This window comes from Seriola lalandi, unplaced genomic scaffold, assembly GCF_002814215.2.
Source record: "Seriola lalandi dorsalis isolate HSWRI2012SDOR001 ecotype SW California unplaced genomic scaffold, Sedor1 jcf7180002054898, whole genome shotgun sequence".
Classification (NCBI taxonomy): Eukaryota; Metazoa; Chordata; class Actinopteri; order Carangiformes; family Carangidae; genus Seriola; species Seriola lalandi.
The window spans coordinates 3,640,452-3,663,611 of NW_019525450.1; the positions used below are offsets into that span (position 1 = coordinate 3,640,452).

General features: G+C 42.0%; 1 protein-coding gene across 2 annotated transcripts; it reads right to left on the reverse strand.

The window, feature by feature from the left end:
* Window positions 1-1,088: 1,088 nt before the first annotated feature.
* On the reverse strand, window positions 1,089-22,814 carry eprs1 (glutamyl-prolyl-tRNA synthetase 1). Of its 2 annotated transcripts, XM_023429723.2 has the most exons (35): window positions 22,647-22,814; window positions 20,664-20,748; window positions 20,453-20,552; window positions 20,225-20,381; window positions 19,961-20,097; window positions 19,625-19,719; window positions 19,383-19,509; window positions 19,079-19,271; window positions 18,801-18,972; window positions 18,428-18,661; window positions 18,257-18,341; window positions 17,426-17,485; window positions 13,165-13,275; window positions 12,126-12,262; window positions 11,806-12,013; window positions 11,575-11,687; window positions 11,333-11,450; window positions 10,761-10,958; window positions 10,490-10,657; window positions 10,018-10,233; window positions 8,978-9,202; window positions 8,641-8,865; window positions 8,304-8,563; window positions 6,282-6,333; window positions 5,974-6,183; window positions 5,743-5,815; window positions 5,080-5,159; window positions 4,846-4,947; window positions 4,474-4,629; window positions 4,005-4,202; window positions 3,633-3,806; window positions 3,256-3,416; window positions 2,677-2,755; window positions 2,525-2,589; window positions 1,089-2,218 (listed from the first exon to the last, which is right to left on the reverse strand). In XM_023429723.2, the coding sequence occupies exons 1-35, from the start codon at window positions 22,687-22,689 to the stop codon at window positions 2,068-2,070; spliced, it is 4,968 nt and encodes a 1,655-aa protein (XP_023285491.1). In that variant the 5' UTR covers window positions 22,690-22,814; the 3' UTR covers window positions 1,089-2,067. The 2 variants fall into 2 exon arrangements, with proteins under 2 accessions (XP_023285491.1, XP_023285492.1); XM_023429724.2 differs by lacking the exon at window positions 10,018-10,233.
* Window positions 22,815-23,160: the final 346 nt, after the last annotated feature.

Genomic DNA, 23,160 nt, shown 5'->3' on the forward strand with positions numbered 1-23,160 from the left:
GCCCTGGTGGAGACAAGACATTTCAAAAGACCGATGGGGACCTTTACCTATAAAATCAAACCGTGTCAGCTATTAATTCATTTTCATTCATTACATTATGTTAAGCTTTTAAGATCCATTTAGAAACACAACTGCTGCAAGAAAAAAAATATATGTAAGAAAAAGACAAAGGGTTTATTCAGTTTACCACCATGAAAAGCTTTAACCCCCAGCATCATTAAGATGCACTGTAAAATGCTGCGAAAGGGACAAACATGGAGAAGTGAATCTAATATAGGCAGATATTCTGACATTTTAGTGGGTTGGCATAACTTTCAGTGTAAGATTCAAAATTCACCCCTGAAACAGTTCATTTGAGCATGCAAGGATCAGCAGTATTTTTTCACATTTCCTCTTTCCCTTAAGTGTTTTCAGACTGGCTTTTTCAGCCACATCGATTTTCAAATTCTAATCAAAAGGCTCTCTTCTCAGGAGGAAAATAATCTTGCATAATGTATGCAACTTCAATTAGATAACAGTTGGCATTGCCCTAAGACACTAAAATATGTGGACAATGCCTAAAGGCTAAACATTTCTCTGACTATCACCCTGTCCCAGTACTTTGGCTGTGTAACCAGGTCCACAAGTTTGTTGTAAAGTTTTATTTTGAAAATAAAAACAGGACGTTTCCTTTTTTATCTGTTGGCTAGACCAGGCTAAGCATTATGTAACCAGGGAAGCCTGCTGTTTAATGCATTATGTGGTTATTATTATATTGCATAATTCGCTACATATACCTACACGACAAAATGCAAATACTACAATAGTGCATTAATTCATAACTTTGTTCAGCTTATCATGATTAGTGCAATAAGGCTACAATATTGTAGTTTGATGGTACAGTGCGTATATAAAAGGTATAACCTATTTTAATCCACTACCACATTTAAATTGCAAGTCTTAATTTCATATGCTGATGTTTTACAAAACATATCTTACAAAACATTAGCCCAACACAAATAACCAATGACCAACTCTGCAGTGCAGGTATTCCCTCATTTAAAGGCAGTCCTCCTATCTTTATCAAAGGCCAAAAACACACAGGACAATTTGCCATGGAAATTTGTTTATTATGATAGACAACTTGTAGAGTTCTTTCAGAGAGATGTGACAGAAGGCTACATTACTGGCTATTAACCACATAGTTCATCACAGCTATACATCACTTGGCTTTGATGGATCTGAAGGATTTTCATTAAGCTGTAAACCATGAGCCACATACTGTAACCAGTCACAGAAACAGAGGAGGGCTGAAAAAAGCTGTGAGAATAACACTCCAACTACAAGCCTGAGTACCTGTACAGTTCCTGAGACAGTTTGGCTACGAGAGATGGGACTGTTGGCAGGCAAAGAGTACTTTACTACAAAAGTCGACAATGTCTCTAAGCAAATTTTTTTTCATTGGTACTTGTTCTTTTTTTGACTTTTGCCACATTTTACAAGGCCTAAACCCACTCAATCCACTAATGTCGACAAAAACATATTAAAAGAATGCTAAATTAGAAATTTTAAGTAGGGAGTTATAAAAAAAAAAATCAATAATAAAGGGTTTTCCAATTCCACCAGCTGCTTTTAGTATTTCACGAGTCATACTTGTTAGGACTCCATAAGATGACACATTACATGTTGACGAACTTGCCCAATAGAAAAGATTTATTATGCGTCTGCTCTGTTGGTAATTTCCATCTTTGTACGAACCACCTCTGGACGGTGAGTGTTTTTCTGACATTGTCTTTACAGAGTAGGAGAGTAAGGGCACTACAGTCATTTTCTCTCATAACAGAGTTCTCTGAGTAAGCATATTTTTTCACCTCCACTTCCTCTCAGATGTATTATGACACTGTTAACATATGTAAAAAAACTAAACAAAAAACACCAACATTCCCATTCTAAATCCCACAGTTCAGTCTCCTCCACCTCCTCCTATTAACCCAGAGGCCAACATGAGATCAAAAAGAAAAGAAAACAAGAGTAAGAAAGCCCTTTTCAGCTACAGTGTTCATCCACCTTTAAGATTAGAGCAGGTTTTCAGTAGCTGCGTCCAAACAGGGTGTAGTACTTTGCAGGCTCCTTACAGTTGACACACGCCTGACCAGGCTGCAGTGTCTTCAGGGGAGAGAAGGGGATACAGAGGCTCTTAGCTCCCATGGATGGAGCACCAGGCTCCAGGTCCTGGTCCCTGATAACAACAAGAGCAAAAATCTTAAATGGCTGAAATCAATACTGAGAGAAAAATGTGATATAATGAGTATTAATTTTGTTCTTTCTCAAAAACTGATGTGAATGGGATAAATTATGATAGTACTTTACAATTGACCCTGACTGAAAATACTGAAAATGGAGATACTGAAAATATGTGTGTGTGTGTGTGTATGTATGTATGTATGTATGTATGTATGTATGTATGTATGTATGTATGTATGCCTTTTGCTCCCTCAAATGGTAGAGCAAGGCACTGACTCAGACAGTGAGAGGTTAGACGTACTTGGCAGTGGTTTTCTTGATTGAATCCTCGCACTGAATTTCTCCACAGAATGGGATCTGGACGATCTATCAAATAAGACAAAGATCAGTTATTTACTCTGGTGAGGGCAGACAGTGAAATGTATAGCACAGTGTGTAGATTATGTTACTCACCTTGCCCTGGTCCAACTCTTTCTGGAACTGCTCCATAGAGTCTGCAGCCACCATGTGAGTCTTCAGGTCATTTGAAGCTCTGACAAACACACATATAACACACTAACATTAGTCCTCTTGTATGTTTATGCACACAATGTAATCTGTAATCTGTGTACACAATTTCTAACACAGTGCTCCCACCAGCTGACTGGCAACTGGCCACCTGCAATACTGCATTAAGTTTAATGCTGCATGCATCAGGTTTTTTGTGCCTTAATGACATCCACATGTATGGTGATCATTGCAGCTCTCCTATAGCAATGAAATGGCAGCCAATGAAGTGCAAGTGTATTTCATTACATTAAAACAATTCCCAGTGTGAGAGTGATTTACAGCAGGTGAGACATGTTTCACTGCATTTTCCATACTGAAATCTACAAGTAGAATCCTTTCAACAATTCTTCCAACAACAACAACTCATGCTTTACAATATTCTGTTGTCCTTTACTGGCTGATCAATATTCATTTGTAACTAAAGTCCTGTTTCAGCCATGTATAGTTTTAAGTCTGACTTTGGTGTGAAGTGCTGCATCTTACTTGTTGAACAGGCTCTTCTGGATGTCCTCCAACATGGCGACCAGCCTCGTCTCCACCTCTGCCTCTGGAATTGTCACCTTTGCGCCCGAGTCTCTCCTCACTGCGACGCACTGACGCTGCTGCATGTCTTTAGGGCCAACCTCCAGACGAATAGGAACTCCCTGGACGAGGCACACAGACATACACAACAAGTGAGAGAGATATAATGACAACCACTTGTTCCAATGTGATCACCGACTTTTATTCCCTTTATTGTTTCCTCTTCTTTTTTCTGTAGGTCTTCAGGTTAAGCTCTTTGTAAACTTTGTTTAGATAATATCACATACTTCAAGTTAAACTATTAGTTCTGCTACTTTTACTCTCATGTTATTAATGACCTTGAGTTCCCAGTGGTTGAACTTCCATCCTGGGGAGTAGTTATCTCGGAGGTCACTCTTCACCCTGACACCAGCCTCCTGCAGCCTCTTCAGGTATTTCGAGCACTGGGCCAACAGTGCCTCCTTCTCCTCCTCTGGTAGGGAGGCAGTGATTCCACAGGGGATGATGACAATCTGGGAAAGAAAAGATAAGGTAGGTTGGTAGTTTACTTTGGTGGGGATTTGGTCTTCATCTCTTCTTTTAATTCATATGAAAATAATAGGATGAAAAAAGCAGGTGTCTTGTACACGCATGCACACACACACACACAGTGACAGTCGTCCATCAAGCAAATTCCATGCATTTCCATATCTGTGTGTGAGTGACAGTACCTGCAGGCAGGCGACTTTAGGTGGCAATACGAGTCCCATGTTGTCTCCATGGACCATGGTGAGGACACCGATGGTCCTGGTTGTGATTCCCCAGGAGTTCTGGAAAGCCAGCTGCTTCTCACCCGGCCTCTTTGGATCCTCAAACACAATCTCAAACATCCTGGAAAAGTTTTGGCCAAGATGGTGGGAAGTGGCCCCCTGAGGAAGCACAAGGAAATGACAATGTCGAGATGTCTTTTAAACAGTGCAATTTCCACTTTGTTCTAAAACATCAGCTCAAATAACTCAGTCTGACTGCATGTGGAGAGGTGAATAGTTATCATGAATTATTGTCTATTTCTCTGCAACTTCTTGTAGTGAAGTATAATCTAATCCAGTGTTAAGATTTACAAATTAAACTTCTTATTCTGCTGGCCTCAGTGTAAATGGATGAGAGGAAGGAGTGAATGAATCCAGTATACCAATGTACCTGAATGGCTCGGCCACTGGCAGAGATGAAAGCCTCCACAGTAGTGGTGTAATCTCCTCCTGCAAACTTCTCCTTCTCTGTCTTCCTCCCCTTCACCACGGGGATCGCCATCAGCTCTTCATACACACTGGCGTACAGATCCAGGATCTGAAGCACCTATACACACACACACACACACACACACACACACACACAGAAGCCAAGCACACAGAGACTTATTGTTTGATACAATACAGTATAGTAAACAAACAAACAAAAAAAAAAAAATCTACCTTTATTACTATTAAAAGTACTGTATGTAGTTCACTACAACATTTCTATCATTGCATCTCTGCACTGACTCATCAAGATCAGGGTTTGCAGGTCTGTTACCTCCTCAGCTGCCTCCTCTTTGGTGGCAAATGCTGTATGTCCCTCCTGCCACAGGAACTCTCTTGTCCTCAGGAAGGGCTGCGGGTGTTTGAACTCCCATCTCTAAAGGGAGGAGTAGGGGAGGAAGAATAGAAAGAAGACTTCAGCAATTGTACATGCCTGTAATTATCAAAATACAAAAGTAAGATGTATAGATAATGTAAATACGACATGTGAATATAGGACGACACTGACCACAACATTACACCACTGGTTGAGTTTGATTGGCAGGTCTCTGTGGGACTGGACCCATTTAGCATAGGCTGGGTACATCACTGAGGTAAACAAAGACAGTGCCAAGGGTTCATACCAAATACGACAGAACAGCAAACCCACACCAACGTCTTCATTCAATACAACATCAATGTTTTACAGCTGACTAAGATACTGTTTATGTTCAGTGTGTGTATTGGCATTGTTATTATTCGAGCCTGACCGATACCGGATTTTTCGGGCCAATGCCGATATTAGGGAGCAAAAAATTTCAGATATCGTATATTGGCCAAAATTACATCAGTGCACTGAAACAGTAACCTTCGCTTGGAATTAAATAAAATAACTCATAACTATAAAAAATATAAGAACCAATATGTTTATATATGATATATAATTAACCTGAATGAAAACAAAATATCAAATATATATAAAATGCTGCCTATATAACTTGACCCAAGCATTTCCATTGAATTATTGCTTTTTAATAAAAGTGTTCATATCAGCACATATCAGAGAATATATGCACTGATACGATATATATCTGTGGTAGGCCAATACTGGACGATAAAATCAGCTCTAGTTATTATATATACATGTCATGTTTGATCTAAAAGTCAGAGTCCGCTAAAGATCTGTTCAGACCTGTTTCACTGGTGGGTCTGACAGCAATGGGCTCTGCCAGCTCTGTTTTTCCTGACCGGGTTACCCAGGCAACCTGACAAAGAAGACAATATCACCATTAATGGATTATTAATATTGTGCAGTCCTACAACATTGCTGTGCCAAATTCAATACTTTTTGTTTCAGTAAAAAGGTATAGTGATTTCAAGTTAAATTAAAGTTTTCATTATGTTTCAAGAATGTCCCGTCTACCTCTGGAGCAAAGTCTGCAATGTGGGACTTTTCCTTCTCGAGGGCGGCCTGAGAGACGAACATGGGGAAGTAACAGTTCTCCACACCCAGCTTCTTAATTTCCCGGTCAAAGAAGTCTTTAATGGCCTCCCAAATGGAGAAGGCCCAGGGCCGTAGCACATAGCAGCCGCTGACATCGTAATACTCAATCATCTCTGATTTAGTGATGACCTGGAGGGGAACAGCAACATTACATTGTAAAGGTAATTTATTTATGTATTTATTTATCTCTGGAAGTTGAAAACAGGACTTGTGCTAATTCAACTCACCTGAGAGTACCAGTCAGCCAGGTTCTCCTCTTTCTTGGCCTCCAGGCCCAACCTGACAAAAGGACAACAACTATGTTAGTGTGAAGCACATGTAAAAATGAAGAGGTCATTTCCAAAGAACTGTTATACAGTATATAAACATCAAGTTTAAATGCATGTAAAGCTTCTGGGCATTTCTTTTTTTCAAGTCTGTCTGTTTTACAGTGTTAAAGTTTTCTCTACTCAAGTTGTTTTATTATCTCATCGATGGAAGAGCATCTAAGTTAAGAACTACTTGTCAAATTAAAGGCAGAAGTGATGAAGCACTGCCCAGATATGACAAAGGACAACAACAGAAACACTTATATGTCAAGTCATGCCTGTTAGTTAGTCTACTCTACAAGTATATCGAGGTGCAGGTGTAATGATCATCACTCCTGAGTGCATTAAAACAACTGACACACAGCCATTCCCAACCTGACCAGCCATGCACAGCCAGCAAACCAGTTTTCTGCTGCTAACTGACAAAACACTTGGATAGAGCTGCACCATTAGGGCAAAATGATAATCCCCATTGTTATCATGATTATAAATTTTGATCTGAGGAACAAAAATTATTTTCTGTACTTTTTGCATCTTACATCAAAAAAATCTTTACATCAAAAAACCTTTTTTGCCTTCAGTAGGTATTCAAAATAAAAGTTTCAAGGGTGCGAATGTGGCAAACGGAATTTTAAAAATACAGAAAAACAAGAGTTTACAACCATGCTAACAGCTCACAGTGATAATGCTAGCATGCTAAAGCTAAGCAGGTATAATGTTTTTCGCGTTCACAATCTTAGTTTGGCGTGTTAGCAAGCTAACATTTGCTAATTAGCACTAAAATAAAGTACAGCTTAGACTGATGAGGATGTCCATGGTTTTCAAAGTGAAATGTTGACCTGCTGGTGGTGCTACAGGAAAAGTCAGATGATCACCAAAGTCATTAGGATTCGTCCTCTGGACACCGGTACATCCGGTAAGACTTTTCACTAAGCCAAAAGGTCAGGAATTAAACAAAGTCTATAGGATTCATCCTGAGATATTCCAGTGTGGACCAAAGTGGTGCGCCGACAGAGCAACATCGCCACAGCTAGAGCCTTTTCAGCTAGCATGGCCAAAATACTGACTATACATGATTAGTCGTGCAGTGCTACCATAAAGCCAGCAATCACAACTTATCCTCAAGGCAGATGGCAGACAACAGGCACTGATCAAGCAGATAAGAACCACTCCAACCATTTAGACTCACCAATTCTGATTACAAAAACCCTCTTCAGTCGTTTAACTACAGTGGCAGAGTCCCCTGCTTCTTCAGTGTCCAAGTCACAGTTGCCTCTGTCCCCACAATGCTCCAGCATTTATTCAAAGGCTAAAATATTTGGCATCGTAATGTTCGAGTGAATCTATCCATCAACTGCCAGCTACTGTATGTAATGTGTTTCCTGGTAAGAGTTCAGCTCCTACATACAAAACAGTGCATCTTTCTGAGGAGGCATCTTATTCAACTAACGACAATGTGCTCATCAGGACAGAATTCTTACAAGACAGATCAGTACATAGACTTTTTATTGGCTCAGACATTCTGACTCTGCTGCTCAATTTCAGCCAAATCATTTCTGTTCATGCTTTTCATTCAGCTCGCTGGGCCTTGTGCTACACTCGGGATGGGAGAGAAATATTACCGCCAGTCTGTACAGTGAAGTGACCACAGTGAAAGTGTGAACAGGTTTAGAAATCATTATTTGAGAAGTTAAATCTTAGGTTAAAAGTAGAAAAACTGACTTCAGATGCAAAAAGTAAAATACTTCCTCATACCTCATTATTTGTACAGTGATGCTCATAGCGTTTATTGTAATAAGGATTACCATTTTACCAAAAATCTTTTAAGTTTAGCACTAAACAAGTTGCCATTATGAAAAAGAACAGCCAGATGAAAAGCTAGTTTATCACTGCCTGTCTGCTTCTTCACCACTCTCCTGTCACTTCTCTCCAGTCTCTCACCGTGTTTGTTTCTTGGATCCTTGACCCTCTCCTGAGCCTCCTGCTCCTCCTGAGGATTCCTTGCCCTGACCGCCCTTGTCTCCTTTACCCTTCTTGCCTCCTCCTCCCTGTTTCTCAGACTTGTTCTCCTTCTCCTTGCGATTTTTTTCCTCTCCCCCAGTAGCTCCAGAAGCAGCCACTGGTTTGTAGTCCTCGCCAGTGAGCGTCTTGTATTTGTTCTTCAGGTCCAGTAGAGTCTTCACAGCTGCATCTACTTGATCCTGAAATGGAAGGACAGTTGTTTTTTTTCTCTCCACTACAAACTGTATTTTATTCCAACCTGTGATTGCTTCCTTACCTTCGGGGCCTTCTCGGACTTTAACTTTCTCACCAGCTCCCCCTGTTGGGCCACCTGTGAGAACAGCTCCTGGGCCTGTGGAGAAGAGTTGGACTGGGTTTGGGCAGAGGCAGCTGGGGCAGGGGCAGCTGGGGCTTGCACTCCTGGTTTGTAATCCTGTCCAGTCTTCTGCTTGTACTCTGCCTTTAGAGCCAACAGCTGCTTCACTGCAGCATCGACCTGATCCTGATAGACAGCCAGCAAGGAGACAACCATTTAGTCAAAGCAGCAGCAAACCAATGCAGGACTACTCCACGCAATAAAAAGTCTCAAAATGAGGAAAAAACTACATTCCCACCTTGGGGGCTTTTGCAACCTTCAGTTTCCTGACCACTTCTCCCTGTTCAGCAACCTTCTCATAGAGCCCGGTGGCAGCAGTGGCAGGGGTGGAGCTGTTTTGGACTGGGGCAGGGGCGGGGGTTTTCTGAGCTGGGGCGGCTCCAGGCTTGTACTCCTGGCCTGTGATCTGTTTATACTCTGTCTTCAGGGCGAGCAGCTGTTTCACTGCTGCATCGACCTGGTCCTGGAGAGACAACAAGGATACTGCCACTCAATTCACAGTAGTGTTTAGCCATCCTGTAATTGTTAACCACTGTTGTAACATTAGGACTGGGTAAAACTGTTCATATTGCAATGAAACGTTAGTTTATGTGCTTTAACAAGTGGCTTTCCGCATCAGTATGTTGATTTTTAAAGCTTGTATGCCTTGGTTAATTTTCATTATCATAGGTTAGTCTTAACTTCTGATTATCATTGGTGTTGAATCAGTCTCTTTTCAGAGGGGCCTAGACTAACTATTGATGTCCCATACCAGTTATTGTTTCCAGCTACAAGAATTTATGGAGTGCATTTTTTTCAATGTTCATGTTATAAATGTTTAAGTTTACCTACTCTAGACACCTCTTCCAAACACTTCCTATTCAGTCGTATCATTGGGATTATGAAAAGTGATAAAAATGTACATCACAGTTTCCCACAACCCAAGATGTCTTCAAATGTCCGACCAATAGTCCAAAACCAAAAGTTATTCAATTCACACTCATATCAAAGCAGGGAAAAACAGTAAATCATTGATATTTGGGAACCTGTTACGAGATAATGTTGAAGTCTTGAGGTCAGTCATCACCCTGATCCCTAATGTTGTCACCATGCAGTTGAGTAGTAGTGGACTAATCTGCTATCAGGGTTTCACTCAACCAAGGGATGTGTAGTCAACTGGTATTTTTAAATGTAAAGGTAACTAGTCATCAGCTGATAGCTATTTGCGGCATCACACAAATATGCTTTGGGCTTTAATAAGCACCATTTTCTACTGTCTGCTAAGTGGGATCTCGATACCTTGGGGGCTTTCTCAGACTTCAGTTTCCTCACGACCTCCCCCTGTTGCGCAACACGCTCATAAAGGCCAGAAGAAGAGGAAGAGTTGGTGGCAGGGGAAGGAGCAGCGGAAGCGGCAGTGGACGGGGCCATCCCTGGTTTGTACTCCTGACCGGTCAGCTTTTTAAACTCCGCCTTTAGAGCGAGGAGCTGCTTCACTGCTGCATCAATCTGGTCCTGGTACCATCAACAAACCAGCTTGTAGTGGCAGGTATTTAAGGATAAAGTCATGCATGCAACTGGCATGCAAATGGCATGGGGACATGAGAATTTACTCAACAAACGCATGAGGACATGAAGAATGACTTGACATTCAACGAACGGACAAATGACTTGGGACACGAGTGATGGCTGGACAAACGAATGCGGACACAAACAGCAACTGGACAAAGAGTTGTGGACATGACGAGTGACTGGACAAACATCCAGGTACCTTAGGTGCCTGCTCTGACTTCAGTTTCCTGACCAGCTCACCCTGCTGGGCAACGCGGGTGAATGGACAAGAGGTGGCGTCTGTTGAAGGGGCGGGCGCGGCTGGAGCAGCGGTGGGAGCGGCCATGCCTGGCTTGTAGTCCTTACCTGTCTGTTCCTTAAACTGAGCCTGCAGAGTGAAAGAGAAAGAATGATATGGTAAATCCTTTGAATAATTAACAGCAGGCGTCTTTACTTACAGTGTAACTTTAGTTCAGTTCCAGCTGATGCACCTTTAGAGAAAGCAGCTGCTTTACTGCCTTGTCCACTTCCTCTTTTGGGGCTTTGGCAGTCTTCAGCTGGCGGACAGCTTCACCCTGGGCTACAATGCTAGAGAACAGGTCACCAGCTGAGGTTGAGGCAGGTGCTGAGGCAGGTGATGAGGCAGGTGCTGGGGCAGGTGCTGGGGCAGCCTTGGTGGGAGTGGCAGGCTAAGAAAAGAGGGAAGGCAGAATTAGAGCTGGAGGAGAGGAGCAAGAGATGGACACGTACCAGTTTCTCCCAGACATCAAAGAAATAACTACAGGTTCTCCTTAGTCTCTCCTGATTCAAGACTGGCTCTGCTCATGTCTTTCAATATGAGCTCAAAGTCTGACTATAGCTTAGATTAGTAATGCCACTCCCATAATGGTGAATGCTAAGAAACAAAAGATCAGAGTGCACTTGTGTCTAAATAATAATAATCAATAAGGTGACAAGAGGTAAAGGTTTTCATGCTACGCTGATAACAGCTCTGACTTATAGATAAAACCATTGGTATACCATTAGAAAACATTTGAATGGAGTTTTCTTCATAAGCACTCACCGTTTTGCTGGTGGTCTGGCTCTTGCTCTTGTCCTTGGATCCAGCAGTCGGCATCTCCTTGGTGTGACCATCAGGAATGTAGAGCAGGACACAGGGGCTCTCCTTACAGCTGTTAGGACTACAGATGTTGACCACAGTTAGATACAATCATAGCAGTTACACAGCAGAACACTGTGACAGGACTGAGCAGATTCACATGTGTAGTTGATGGATGGTTCAAAGACACAGGTCCTTTCTCTCACCTGACTGGTTCATAGGGCTGGTCGCAGATGTAGAAGCCTCGTCTCTGGAGCTGGATGATGTCACCTTTCTTCAGGTTCTTCAGACAGGGATCTCCAAGCATCTTCTCTTCCAACTGAAAGAATGAGAGTCAAAGCAAATATGTAAAATGACCAAAACAAATGTACTGTGTGCACTGAGACATGTCAGACAGACATTAACATAAGGCTGAAAGCAAATGTTGCAGAACAGACCTTGCTGTTTTTATTAATGTACTCTTTGAAGTCATCTTCTTTGGTGATGACAGCTTTGGAGATCAGAGGCTGGTAGTTGATGCAGACGGTGGGCAGGAGTGGGGCGCTGTTCGTCTCGGTCAGCCATGTGATCTTTGTTGTCTTCTTGTAGTCCTTGTTGTCCAGGTTCAGACGAGCCTCCATGGAGACGACCTTACCGTCCGCCCCTCTGAGTGGTGAGAAAGGGTGAGGACATGGACAGGTGGAAAATCACATCACTAACTTGACAGCAAATGATTGTGCTGTTGTGTTAACTGTTGTGCTGAAGTGATTATACACACTTGTTGATCTTGGTGATGATGAGGTTGCCCCAGTTGATGAAGGTGACCACCTCGCCCTCTGAGAAAGTCTCAGCGTCTGCTCCTTCAATCAGAACTCGGGGTCCGTACCAAACCTGCTTCATGCCCACCTCTGCGTTCTGGATAGGCACAGAAATGATGTCAGCACTAGTTTGTGTATAAAGAGACAACTGTGGCACCAACTGAGAATCTGAATGAATCTCTATTCAAATCATGCGCACATTCAGAGGGGTCAAAAAGTCTGATGGGAAAGACGTCTCAAACTTTTGGACTCCACTGTATATACACACACATTATTTCACATGGCTTCTTCCTGGAAGAAGAGCAAGCACACACTATATTTCCTTTGCACAAGGCTCTACAAGCTCTGTGCAGCTTAAAGGACCACAATAGTGTTTAACAATATTACTCCAGTAAATCCTGTCTTCTTACAAATTACATTATTGCCAAATACATGTATTTCCCAATTTATGTAAGTGGCAATGACATTTTTAAATGTGTTTTTCGTTTCCTCCTAGGCTCCTTGGTTTAAATTAATTTTAGTACATGATCAAAATCAACTCACAGAGACCCTACACTTAAATTACTGATGCATCATAATGAAACATGTTCACACTGGTTTGTGTTATAGCAGTGGTTCTCAAACTTTTCCTGGCACGCCCACCTTCAGAAGCCGAAACACCCCCGCCCTGTTAATCCATCCAACATGGACTACACAAAAGGAATGTACATCTCCGCCATGGAAATCAGATTGTTTTGCAAGTGAAAATATCATTGCATGAGCATGAGTCATAAATTTATAAACCATTTTTCAAGTATTCGGCAAAATATTACAAAAGCTAAAATATGGGAAATGAGTGACACTAACTGAGGCAGATTCTACTTATTTGGCCTAAATGTGCAAAAACACTAGTATGGTTCTTTAATAGCAGTTAATGTAATTTCACAAAGCCCTGAAAAGTAAAATACTTTTTTTTTTTTTTTTTTTTTTTTTTAAATCTTAAAAGAGAGAGGCTCTAACCTTGGGGTGTTTGGCCACTTCCTTCATCTCCTCTGTAGCCTCTGCGACGGAAACAGGAACCACATAGGAGGTGGACAGAGCTGTGTATCTGGGAGCAACTGGATCAATAACCTAACACGCACAAAGAGACAAAGACATACACACACAGACACCAACATGTCATTAAAAGACGACTGGAGCTTTAAGTTAATCTCGACATATAAAATGCTGAGTAATGAAAGGACAAAGCAGAAAATGATGCAGCTTCATTAAAACACAAAAATTCCCTGCCTCGGTGGATGACTAACGAAGGATGTCAGACTCACAACAAGAAAGACGAGTGGAGAAAGAAAAGCTGATTTCATGAGTGAATTGTGACAGGTGCGCAGGTCAGGGACACAAGCTCTTATTTAGCTGCTTATTCAGCCACTATTTTACCAGCCAGCTTGAGTGTGTAGGAGCCTGAATTGCAGCTGAATGATTTGCAAAAATAGTCTCAACATCAGAGAAGCATCATCCCAGCAGGGGCAAGGTGGTTAAGATTATAAAAGAGGACCACATGGAAGAGCTGGTGGATGCTGCCAAAGGTCTTATAGCATCAAATTTGAAATATCTGTGGTTTTAAAAGAGTCATTATGAATCACAGTATTTCTCTTCTTACATCAGACATTGCAAATTTGGCGCTGTTCAGACCTGGCATCGACATGCATCTCGGTTTGGATCGCACTTCCCTGCTCTATATACAAATAAACACATATACACTGTTGTTTTTAACCAGTCTAAGACAGACAGGTCTGTAGTCAATGTGTTTGTGAGAGAGCGAGAGAGAGAGCGAGAGAGAGTGAGAGAGAGGCAAGGACGGGTTGAGCGAATCATCGCGCTGCTCACAGCTCTACAATAAAATAAGGTTTTAGCCATTTTGAATAATAAAATATTTTCGGTCCACTAAGAAACTGTGTTAGGACTAACAGCACTGTGGCAGAGGACGTCAGTAGAGTAGGTGGTCCTTCAGTGTGGCCCAGGACACACTGCTAAAAGAATGTGGACACGGGACTCAGACCACCTCTGAATGTGGTCTGAGTGATTGGATCTCAAATGTGTCCTCAGTGTCTTGGGTGCCTTCACACCTGAACTTAGACCTGTACACTAGTGATCGGATCACCTGAGATGGTTGTTAATGCCAGGTCTGAACAGCACCGTTATATCTTATGATTTTTATAACAGTAACAGGAGTGGATATGACAGTGACCTTTGACCTTTTCACTAAAGGATACTTGCGATGTTAGTGATTTAGGACATAAAGCGTGAAGCACAAGTGAAATCTCCCATGAATGTTAAACATGTTAAATTGGGTGGATTTAGTCAATAAATGAAGAGGAAGCTTCTCAGCTGCTCACTCAAAAAGCTGCGATGGACTCTGAGGATGAAGGGAAGAGATGGAGAGGGAAACATCAAGGCGGATGGGTGTTGCACTGGGAATGGATGTCCTGGGACTGTGCGACTTTAACTTCATTTTGAAGATTATATAACCAGTTTGTTTAGAGATTTAAAGCTGCATTTGAAAAACATCTTACTCCCTGGTTTTAACTCAGCCCGAATCACAGAGGGGCTGCAAGGTAGAGCATCCTGTCCACTCTAAGACAACGCAGATTCACTGTACGTCCAAATTATTCTCATACACGTTTTGGTGTTAGGTACAGGCAAATGTCATTTCCTGTATTATCAAGCGACCATAACATCCTAGTGTTACGGTCCTTTCTTCTTTCTGCATGCTTTAGTCTTTCAGGGTTTCTGCAGTGTTGACCAAATTACATTTAAGACTTTTTAAGACTTTAATACCACACAGAGTTCAGTTCAGTATGTGTTACACAGTCATAACGGTCGATGAATGACAGAAAACAAACAATAAGGCCTACAATTACTTCTCAGCTGTTTATAACAATAATTAGTAACTTAATCAATCAATTAACATGACATGGACCCATGTGTAGATTATTGGACAGGGCTACGGGGCACAGGCCCAGGGGACTGGGAGCTTCTGTATGACGTGACTTAATATTTCTTGCTTGATAGCCACAGAGTTCGGTTATAATAATACGAAGACAGGTAAAAATATCCCAGAGAGACACAAATTGATCACAAAGAGAAACAAAAGCACCGCGAAGAAACAAAATTACCACACAGAAACGCAAAACTACAAAGTGACCACGTCGTGGCAGAGCCTCCCACCAGCTGACTAATATTACTGTCTACGGCAAGCAAGAAAAAAATATTCAAGACCTTTTTGAGGGAACTGAATTTCATGCTTTAAGACTTGCAGATACCCTGTTTTGATACAAGTCAGACTCATGTAATTATGACCATAGTAAACTGAACCCTCAGAAAATGTCTCTTCAAATCTGGTACCTCTTTAAGTCAGTGAGGAAGAGAAGACCAAGTGATGAAAGCAACAAACTAATAAAAAAAAACATGGTGTGCAAGAGAGCAACATTGACCTGGGAGCTAGTACAGAGTCAAAAGACTCTGACCACTGCACAACTCTGCTGCCCCTAAGCCTCTCAGTACCTTTTCTCTATGACAGGTAACTTAACATTTCTTGGATACCCTTATCTGTACTTATACTATCATATACTCTCGTCATCTCTTTGGCTGGTAAAATAGTGAAGGCTTCTCAGATAAACCAGCTCATGAAGGAAGCAGAGAGGGAGTGGGTGAGAATGAGGAAGAAGAGGAGGACGAGGAGGTGGAGGAGTACCTTCAGACAGCTAATTGGCAGCTTGGAAACAGAAGAGTGAGATGCTGTTTAATGTCAGATATAAGGAGGGAGGAAGAGAGAGAGGATAAAGGTAGAGACACATTTACATAGAATGGACCGTTAACATAGTTTCCCCTCACCCTTACACCTTCCTGTTTACTACAACCCTGGCCACGCTCCCTTTTTTTTCCTTCTACTCTTTTCATTTCAGTCTGGGCAGTGACAATGTAAATAAAAATAAATGGGTTTAAAAGCATACACATACAACTATTTGTTAGGTTAGTCAAACAATGACTCACAGTTAATCTATCTTTAAATGAATTGTTATTTCAATTTAAATTATGGGTATTTCAGGCCTGTGTTTATTAATTCATCTACTGTTACAGTAACATTTTAAATACTGTCAAGTTGATGTGAAAGAACTTTGGGGGCATGAAACTGTCTGAGGAGGGCAGGGAGGAGCTGGTTAGTAGAACATGCATATGAAGCCCTTTGCAAAAACAGAAGCAGCTGTTAGTTCCTAAATCTCAACCTCAAGCCAGATGTGCCAATCATTATCATGACTTTCCTGAAAATCCAAAGAGTCTGTGTTACCGCCTGTGTTAGCCACACTAATTAAAATTCAAGTAATACAAGTATGTCATGATGAGTATAAAGTCCACTTTTCAAAGTGAGGTTTGGATCTCACTAATCAACTTCACACCTTCCACCTGACTCGGGGATGAAGCAGCAAGTGCCAGCGAGGAAAAAACCACACAGGAAGCAACACAGATGGAGAGACAGATGAAAATGGAGGACAACAAACCATGAACACAAACAACTGTGGCACATGACATGAAGCAGCTGGTATGGTTTGTGAGGGTTTCAGTGTTACTGGGGACAGCATGGAGGGTAATGGTTGGGTAATGACGATCAGGGAAAGAGGTGGCAAATGAAAATGTTAAACAGAATGAGAAGAGCAAAGCAGAAACAAGCCATGCCAGCAGTGAACCCACAGGCAATTCTCTGAACCTCTGTCAATCACAGGCTTCTGCTTTTGAGCCTCATATATTCATGCATCACATTTTATTGTCATCCATTTAGAGTTTGTGGTTGTAAACGACCCAAACATCTGTAGTGGTAAAAGTGAACCGGATAAATTTGAGCATTCTGCCCTTACCCATGAACACCCGTCCGATAACATACGAAATAAGTTTTACTATGCGCTCCTACCCTGAAAAAATAGCTCAGTAGAAAAATGCTAATGAACAGAATAGTCTGTTGAGTTGCTCCAATCACAAAGGTAACAATGTATTATGTCCTTCATGTAGACAAAGTTAAAAGAACTTTGTTCTCAAAGTTAAAAGAACTTTGTCTACATATCCAACTACACTGCTGTTTGGAGAGTTAAAAGTGATAATTGTTCAGTGGCAGCAGAGCCAAACAGGCTTCAGTAACAACAGAGTTAAATTCTATATGAAAATCATTTTCATTGCTGGGTTCAGACAATCAGACCTCGGCACGAGATGACAAAAAGGAAAAGTTTACCTTCTTATTGAAGGCCCAGATCTTGTCCCACTCCATGTTCACCACAGACCTTGATCCTCCCTAGACAGAGGGGGATAAAAGAAAAGCAATATATATATATATATATTAAAGTCCTTTTCCTTCTTTTTTTTTTTTTTTTAAAGTTTCCCATGGATATTACATAAAGATTTCAATTTTGACTACATCACAATGTAACTTCCTGTTAGCAGACTACAGCATCCTGCTGTTTTAAAGATTCTACATTTTAATATATACTCAGTGCCTCTAAAGGACATGTTCATGATCAAGACATTATCAGGCTTAATAATCCTGTTTACTCTCAGCCATGTTCTTTGAACACATTAGTGCAACTCGGATGGCGTTATCTCACACTCACACTTTAAATGAAGGCAAAACAAGTAGAGAGTTGAAATGATCAGGATTCATATGACTGACTCACGCTGATCACCAGTCAAGTTTGTCTATTTGCTCCCAGTATCTCAGAGTCTGGACTGTTTTACTGTACAAACCTGCATGTTCTCATCTAAGGTCAGAGTTAAAATCAACTTTTTTTTTGTCTTCATAACTCTAAGAAAGTATCTGAAAATGAGTTTTCCCTAAAACAGCTTTGTCATGGTCCACCTAAATGTCAATAAGCTGCACAGGTCTGGACATAAGGACTTGTTGTTCTGACAACAGAACCAGATAAAAGTATATATGTACAAATAGAGGGGAGATTTAAGAAGGTTATTTCTCATACATCCTTTATCCATCTATCAAAATGAGCTCCCATCTTTGTTTTAAGGAGGTATCTCTGACCCATTTCAAACTATGACTGGCTGACAGGTGTACCTGGGCTGCTATGAACTGTTTTAGACCCTCCACAGTCATTCCTCTCCTCAGGACTCCTCTGACAGTGGGGAAGCGAGGGTCATCCCTGGAGGATGAGGCAAGAAACAGTCAAAAGAGAACATGGGAGTGGAGAGATGAAACGTGGAAGAGCAAGAATTTATCTAAACCTACCATCCATCAACGTATCCCTGGTCGACAAACCATGTGAGTTTCCTCTTGGACAGCACTGTGTTATTGAGGTTGAGTCTGGCATACTCCCAGATGTAGGGTTTCCTGAGGCGCAGGGCATCGATTACCCAATAGAACTGCTCATCACGGTCGTGGTACTCGGTGGTCCTAAGAGCATGGGTCACACCCTCCAAGCTGTCCACGATGGGGCAGGCAAAGTCGTATGTCGGGTAGACTCTGGAAGAAAACACGTGGAAAGTTTTGACAATTAGTATCCGTAGGATATCTGAATATTCCAGTGGTGGATGCAAATAATTCAGATGTTAAAGCATAAATTGTTGTTTTAACAAATCATTAAGATCAATAAGTCAGGTACCTGTAGGTGCTACCAGTGCGGGGGTGGCTAGCGTTCTTGCAGCGATAGAATGTGGGGTCTCTCAAACAGCCGTTGTTGGACTTCATGTCAATCTTTGCCCTCATGCAGCAGGTCTGACCGTACTCTGTTCCAGATTTCATCTCTGACCACATCTTCATGTTCTGTTCCACCGCTACACACACACAAGACAGATAAGTTGTGTATTATAGCTTCTGACAGTTCAGAAACCTTCCACATTCACTGCGATTGGTAATCATGGCCTGTGTCACTAGGCGTACTGTTATTTCTGCATTTGGACTCAACGCGCTGCTCCCTCTCCTGCTTCATCTGCTCAGGAGGAGTGTTGTCAATGTAGGCCTTGCCCTCGGTAAGCAGCTGTTCAGCAAAGCGCATTATGGTGGGAAAATGGTCGCTGGTGTAGGTGAACTGGTCTGGATTAATCTGGAGCATGGCAACATCTTCCAGGATAACCTGAGGAGAAGCAAAGACACGTAGAAATATGAACACAAACCTATTTTTACTGGCAGCCAGTTTGGAGATAACATGACTGATTTACAATTTAATCTTTCCATTTGCTCTCACCTTCTCAAAGTCCTCCTTTTCCTTCTCGGGGTTGGTGTCGTCGAAGCGCATGATGAGCTTGCCTTTAAATGTGACCTGGTAGTGCTGGTTGAGCAGAGCAGCCTTAGCATGGCCAATGTGCAAGTATCTAGCCACAGAGAGACAGAAAAACATTCCCGTTAAGAAAATGACCAAAACTCCTCATGCAAACTAAGGGATCTAATGATTGTTTAACATCTCCTAAACTCCAGATCAAGTCTTACCCACTGGCCTCGGGAGGGAATCGAACCACCACCTTGCCCATCTCAGCTCCTGGCAGCTCCACAAACTTTCCAACATCCTGCTTCTTCTCATTCGACTGTGGAACAGAGACACAGTCAGTCAGGAAATATAGGAAGAGTACATTCATCTCTTAAGATATTATTGAAAAGATTAATCTCAATGTTTGGTTTTATCAAGATGTTGATTATCAGGTTCATGAACATTTTCACATTAACATTTCATTTTCTTCTTGTTTATTAGGTATAAAGCTCCAGGTCAAACTCAACTGGCTTTACATTCATACAGTTTCACACATTCCATGTTGAGATTGCACTTACATTGGATTTGTTCATTGGAGCTTTCTTACTGGTATACTTGTTGCCCACAGAAGTGAAGGGAACCTGGGAGCTCAGGAAAGAGAACCAGCGATTGACATGGGAGAAGGATTTGCCCTGGCTTGGCCATTCCTCATGACCTGCAGAGAAACAAGCAACACCTGTATTCCTGCAATTCACCCATTTAACTGCAGAAATTCTACATTGAAACAGACAGATAGTACAACAAGTAGAGATCTGAACTGGTACATCGTGGATGGCACTGACCTTTGAGGGCGGCCCAGACGGACAGATCAGCCAGGGTGAGAGCGTGTCCAACCAGGAAGGTCCGCAGGGAAAGGGCCAGATCCAGTTCACCCAGCGCCTCGGTCAAGCCAGGCTGACCACACAGACGCCGAGCACTGAACTCCAACCAGTGGTCGACCTGCAGTCACCAGACAGCATTTCAAATGAAAGGCAAGAACCCCAAACAAAATATGTCACGAACATACACACCTCAGTTTGCTCCATCATGTTGGCTCCATAGAGGCCAAGAGCAGGGGCCACTCGAGCCAAGTACCGACTGATGGAGTTGGCATCGTTGAACTGGATTGCACTGAGGAAGGGACAGAGAACACAGAAAACATCAGTGATGTGACTGTGACTATGCTACGTGCTGGAGCTTAGTTAGATAGCTTAAATTGGAGGAAATAATTGTGTCACGTACTCTGAGACGTGAAGGCGGGTGTCTTTGCCTTCCTCCACTGATAACTGCACACTGCCCTTCACATGCTCTGCTGCCAGGAGCGCCCCTGTAGGATGGAGGAAGAAATACAGCGTTAGCTAGTGTGTTTAGTGAATCTGGGTAAACATGGCTGAGCGGCTTAAACCAGCTTCTGTCAACTTTGATAGAGAATTTCACAAGTGTTAACTCAACTGAGGAGCAACTGGATATGCTTTGGATTCATGAAGATGCTTTGCTTCTTATCTGAGAGGCTTCTTCAGTTCAGAACACACATAACCTAGATGACTGACAATCTTCACAGACATTATGAGTTGAGAACCAGTTCAACTGGTCCTGGGATAAAAAAACAAAAAAAACATGCACACTGCAGTGTCATTTTACTCTGCCCAAACCACATTCATTGCTTTGAGGCTGTTTCAACAGCTGTGCATTCAGTTTTTATGTAGTACTGCTTGTCTAATATATGTCAGTACTCAAGCGTTAGGTTGAAAACTCTTGCAGTGACTTCATATTATTAAAGGTAATAGGAATATGGCTGAACTGTAGCATCAGGGTTCTTTAAGCACAGACAATTCTCTAGGAGTTTAAAGTTAAATTCATATTAGGAAACTAACGAACTATATTTTCGCAGATAATACAAAATTACTTAATTTTTCAATTATGTTGACTAACTGTCCAATGATGTAGTTTGGCATTTGGGCAACAGAATCCTTTTCCTCATGGTTTCAGTACTCCTGACTTTCTGATTCTCTCATGCATGTCTGAGAGGAAGAGCTGCAGAGATGGTTTCACTTTTTGTTCTTCTCTACAGAGGAAACCTGGGTTTGTGATCAGCACACCTACCACTGACTGATGCTGCCCAGGATTTTACAGTAGACTTTACAGTAAGAGTGCTATTCAAGTGCAACAGAAATCAGTGTGCAAAACATCTGCACAATCTATCAAACACGCCACGTTTCAAGATGCTTGCATCAGCCTGCTGAATTCCCTGTAAACGCACAATGGCGCTGTTCAGTCACTGTCAAAGCTACTCATTACATTAGTTTATCTTGGTAGAAGCCTTGTCCACACTTTATGGAGCACGACACAATCACCTCTCACATTAAAGATGCATACATACATTTTAGCAACACGTAACGTTGTATGACTAAATCTAAACAGAGTTGAGCTAAAGAAAGCTAGCTAATGTCAGCGTGTCAATTAGCCTCATGCCCCTTTGAAGTCTGTGTCGTCAATGATCATTCCCAAGTTCATAAGGACTATTTGCACACAATGAACTGATGCAATATGGCTCTCACATGGGAAGTTTAAAGTAGACGCGTATTATGTGAGACAGCTGCCACTATTAAAAGGACATTTTAAATAACTGTCCACATGTTGTTGTTTTGTAAGTGCCACGACGTCATGCTAGCTAGCGTTAGCATGTTAGCTATCTACACAATGCTATACACTCTGAATGAGCCGCCGGCTAGTAACATTATATAACCCACCCCTTTTCAACTTATATGGACACAACACCCAACCGGCTTCAATTCATATATAGGTCAAGTTACAGGCATTGCTATTTTGCAAAAGAAACCACATAGCTACTTCGTAAATGATGATAATATCCGAGTCTCCCGCACCCCCTGTTAACTTTCAGAGAACTAAATTATACATATACATATTTACGTATATTATACATATCTTAATAGGAAATCTAAACTTTTGTTATTGTTTTTTTTTTTATCTATTCCGTATTGACCAGATAACCCCAATGACTGCACTACTTTCTTAACCTTAGGGAGACAGCTATCCAGATTTGAATACACGAAAATAAAAATTACATTGCAAAATTTTCTAATGGGGTTCGTCTCATTTGTTAGGGTGACACGTAGCAGCTACTAGCTTAGCTAACTGTCAGTGAGTGCATGCACTGCACGCGACTCACTGTAGAATACCCTCGTGAATCAGACTACAACTCACCTAGAGGCACATTGCTTGTGTTGATGGTGAGGTTTAACGCCATGCTGTGAAATCCTTCTTCCACACAGGTGGTGAAGCCTTTTCACTGTTGAAGAGACCCAGCTAAAGTCCACAGACAGGGGAAGACTAATCTCCACACCAGCAGTCAGTGGCTCAAAGAGACAGGAAAAAGCCTGTTTGGTTTTTATGAAGTCAACCAACAACATGGAGGTGCAATACTGCCACCATCTGTACAGGAGTATACATGACTAGAAGCTCCAGGGGCAGAGCAGGGGCAGAGCAGAGCAGGGGCAGAGCAGGGGCAGAGCAGGGGCAGAGCAGAGGCAGAGCAGGGGCAGAGCAGAGGCAGAGCAGGGGCAGAGCAGGGGCAGAGCAGGGGCACATCCTCTGGTGCATTCAACTCACACATCATTAAGAAAGTCTTTCATCCCAAACTGCTGCAGTGGAGTTGGGTTTTACAGGTCACCAGCAGAGAACTGTGACAACTGTCACAATAGTCACAACAGTCACAGTT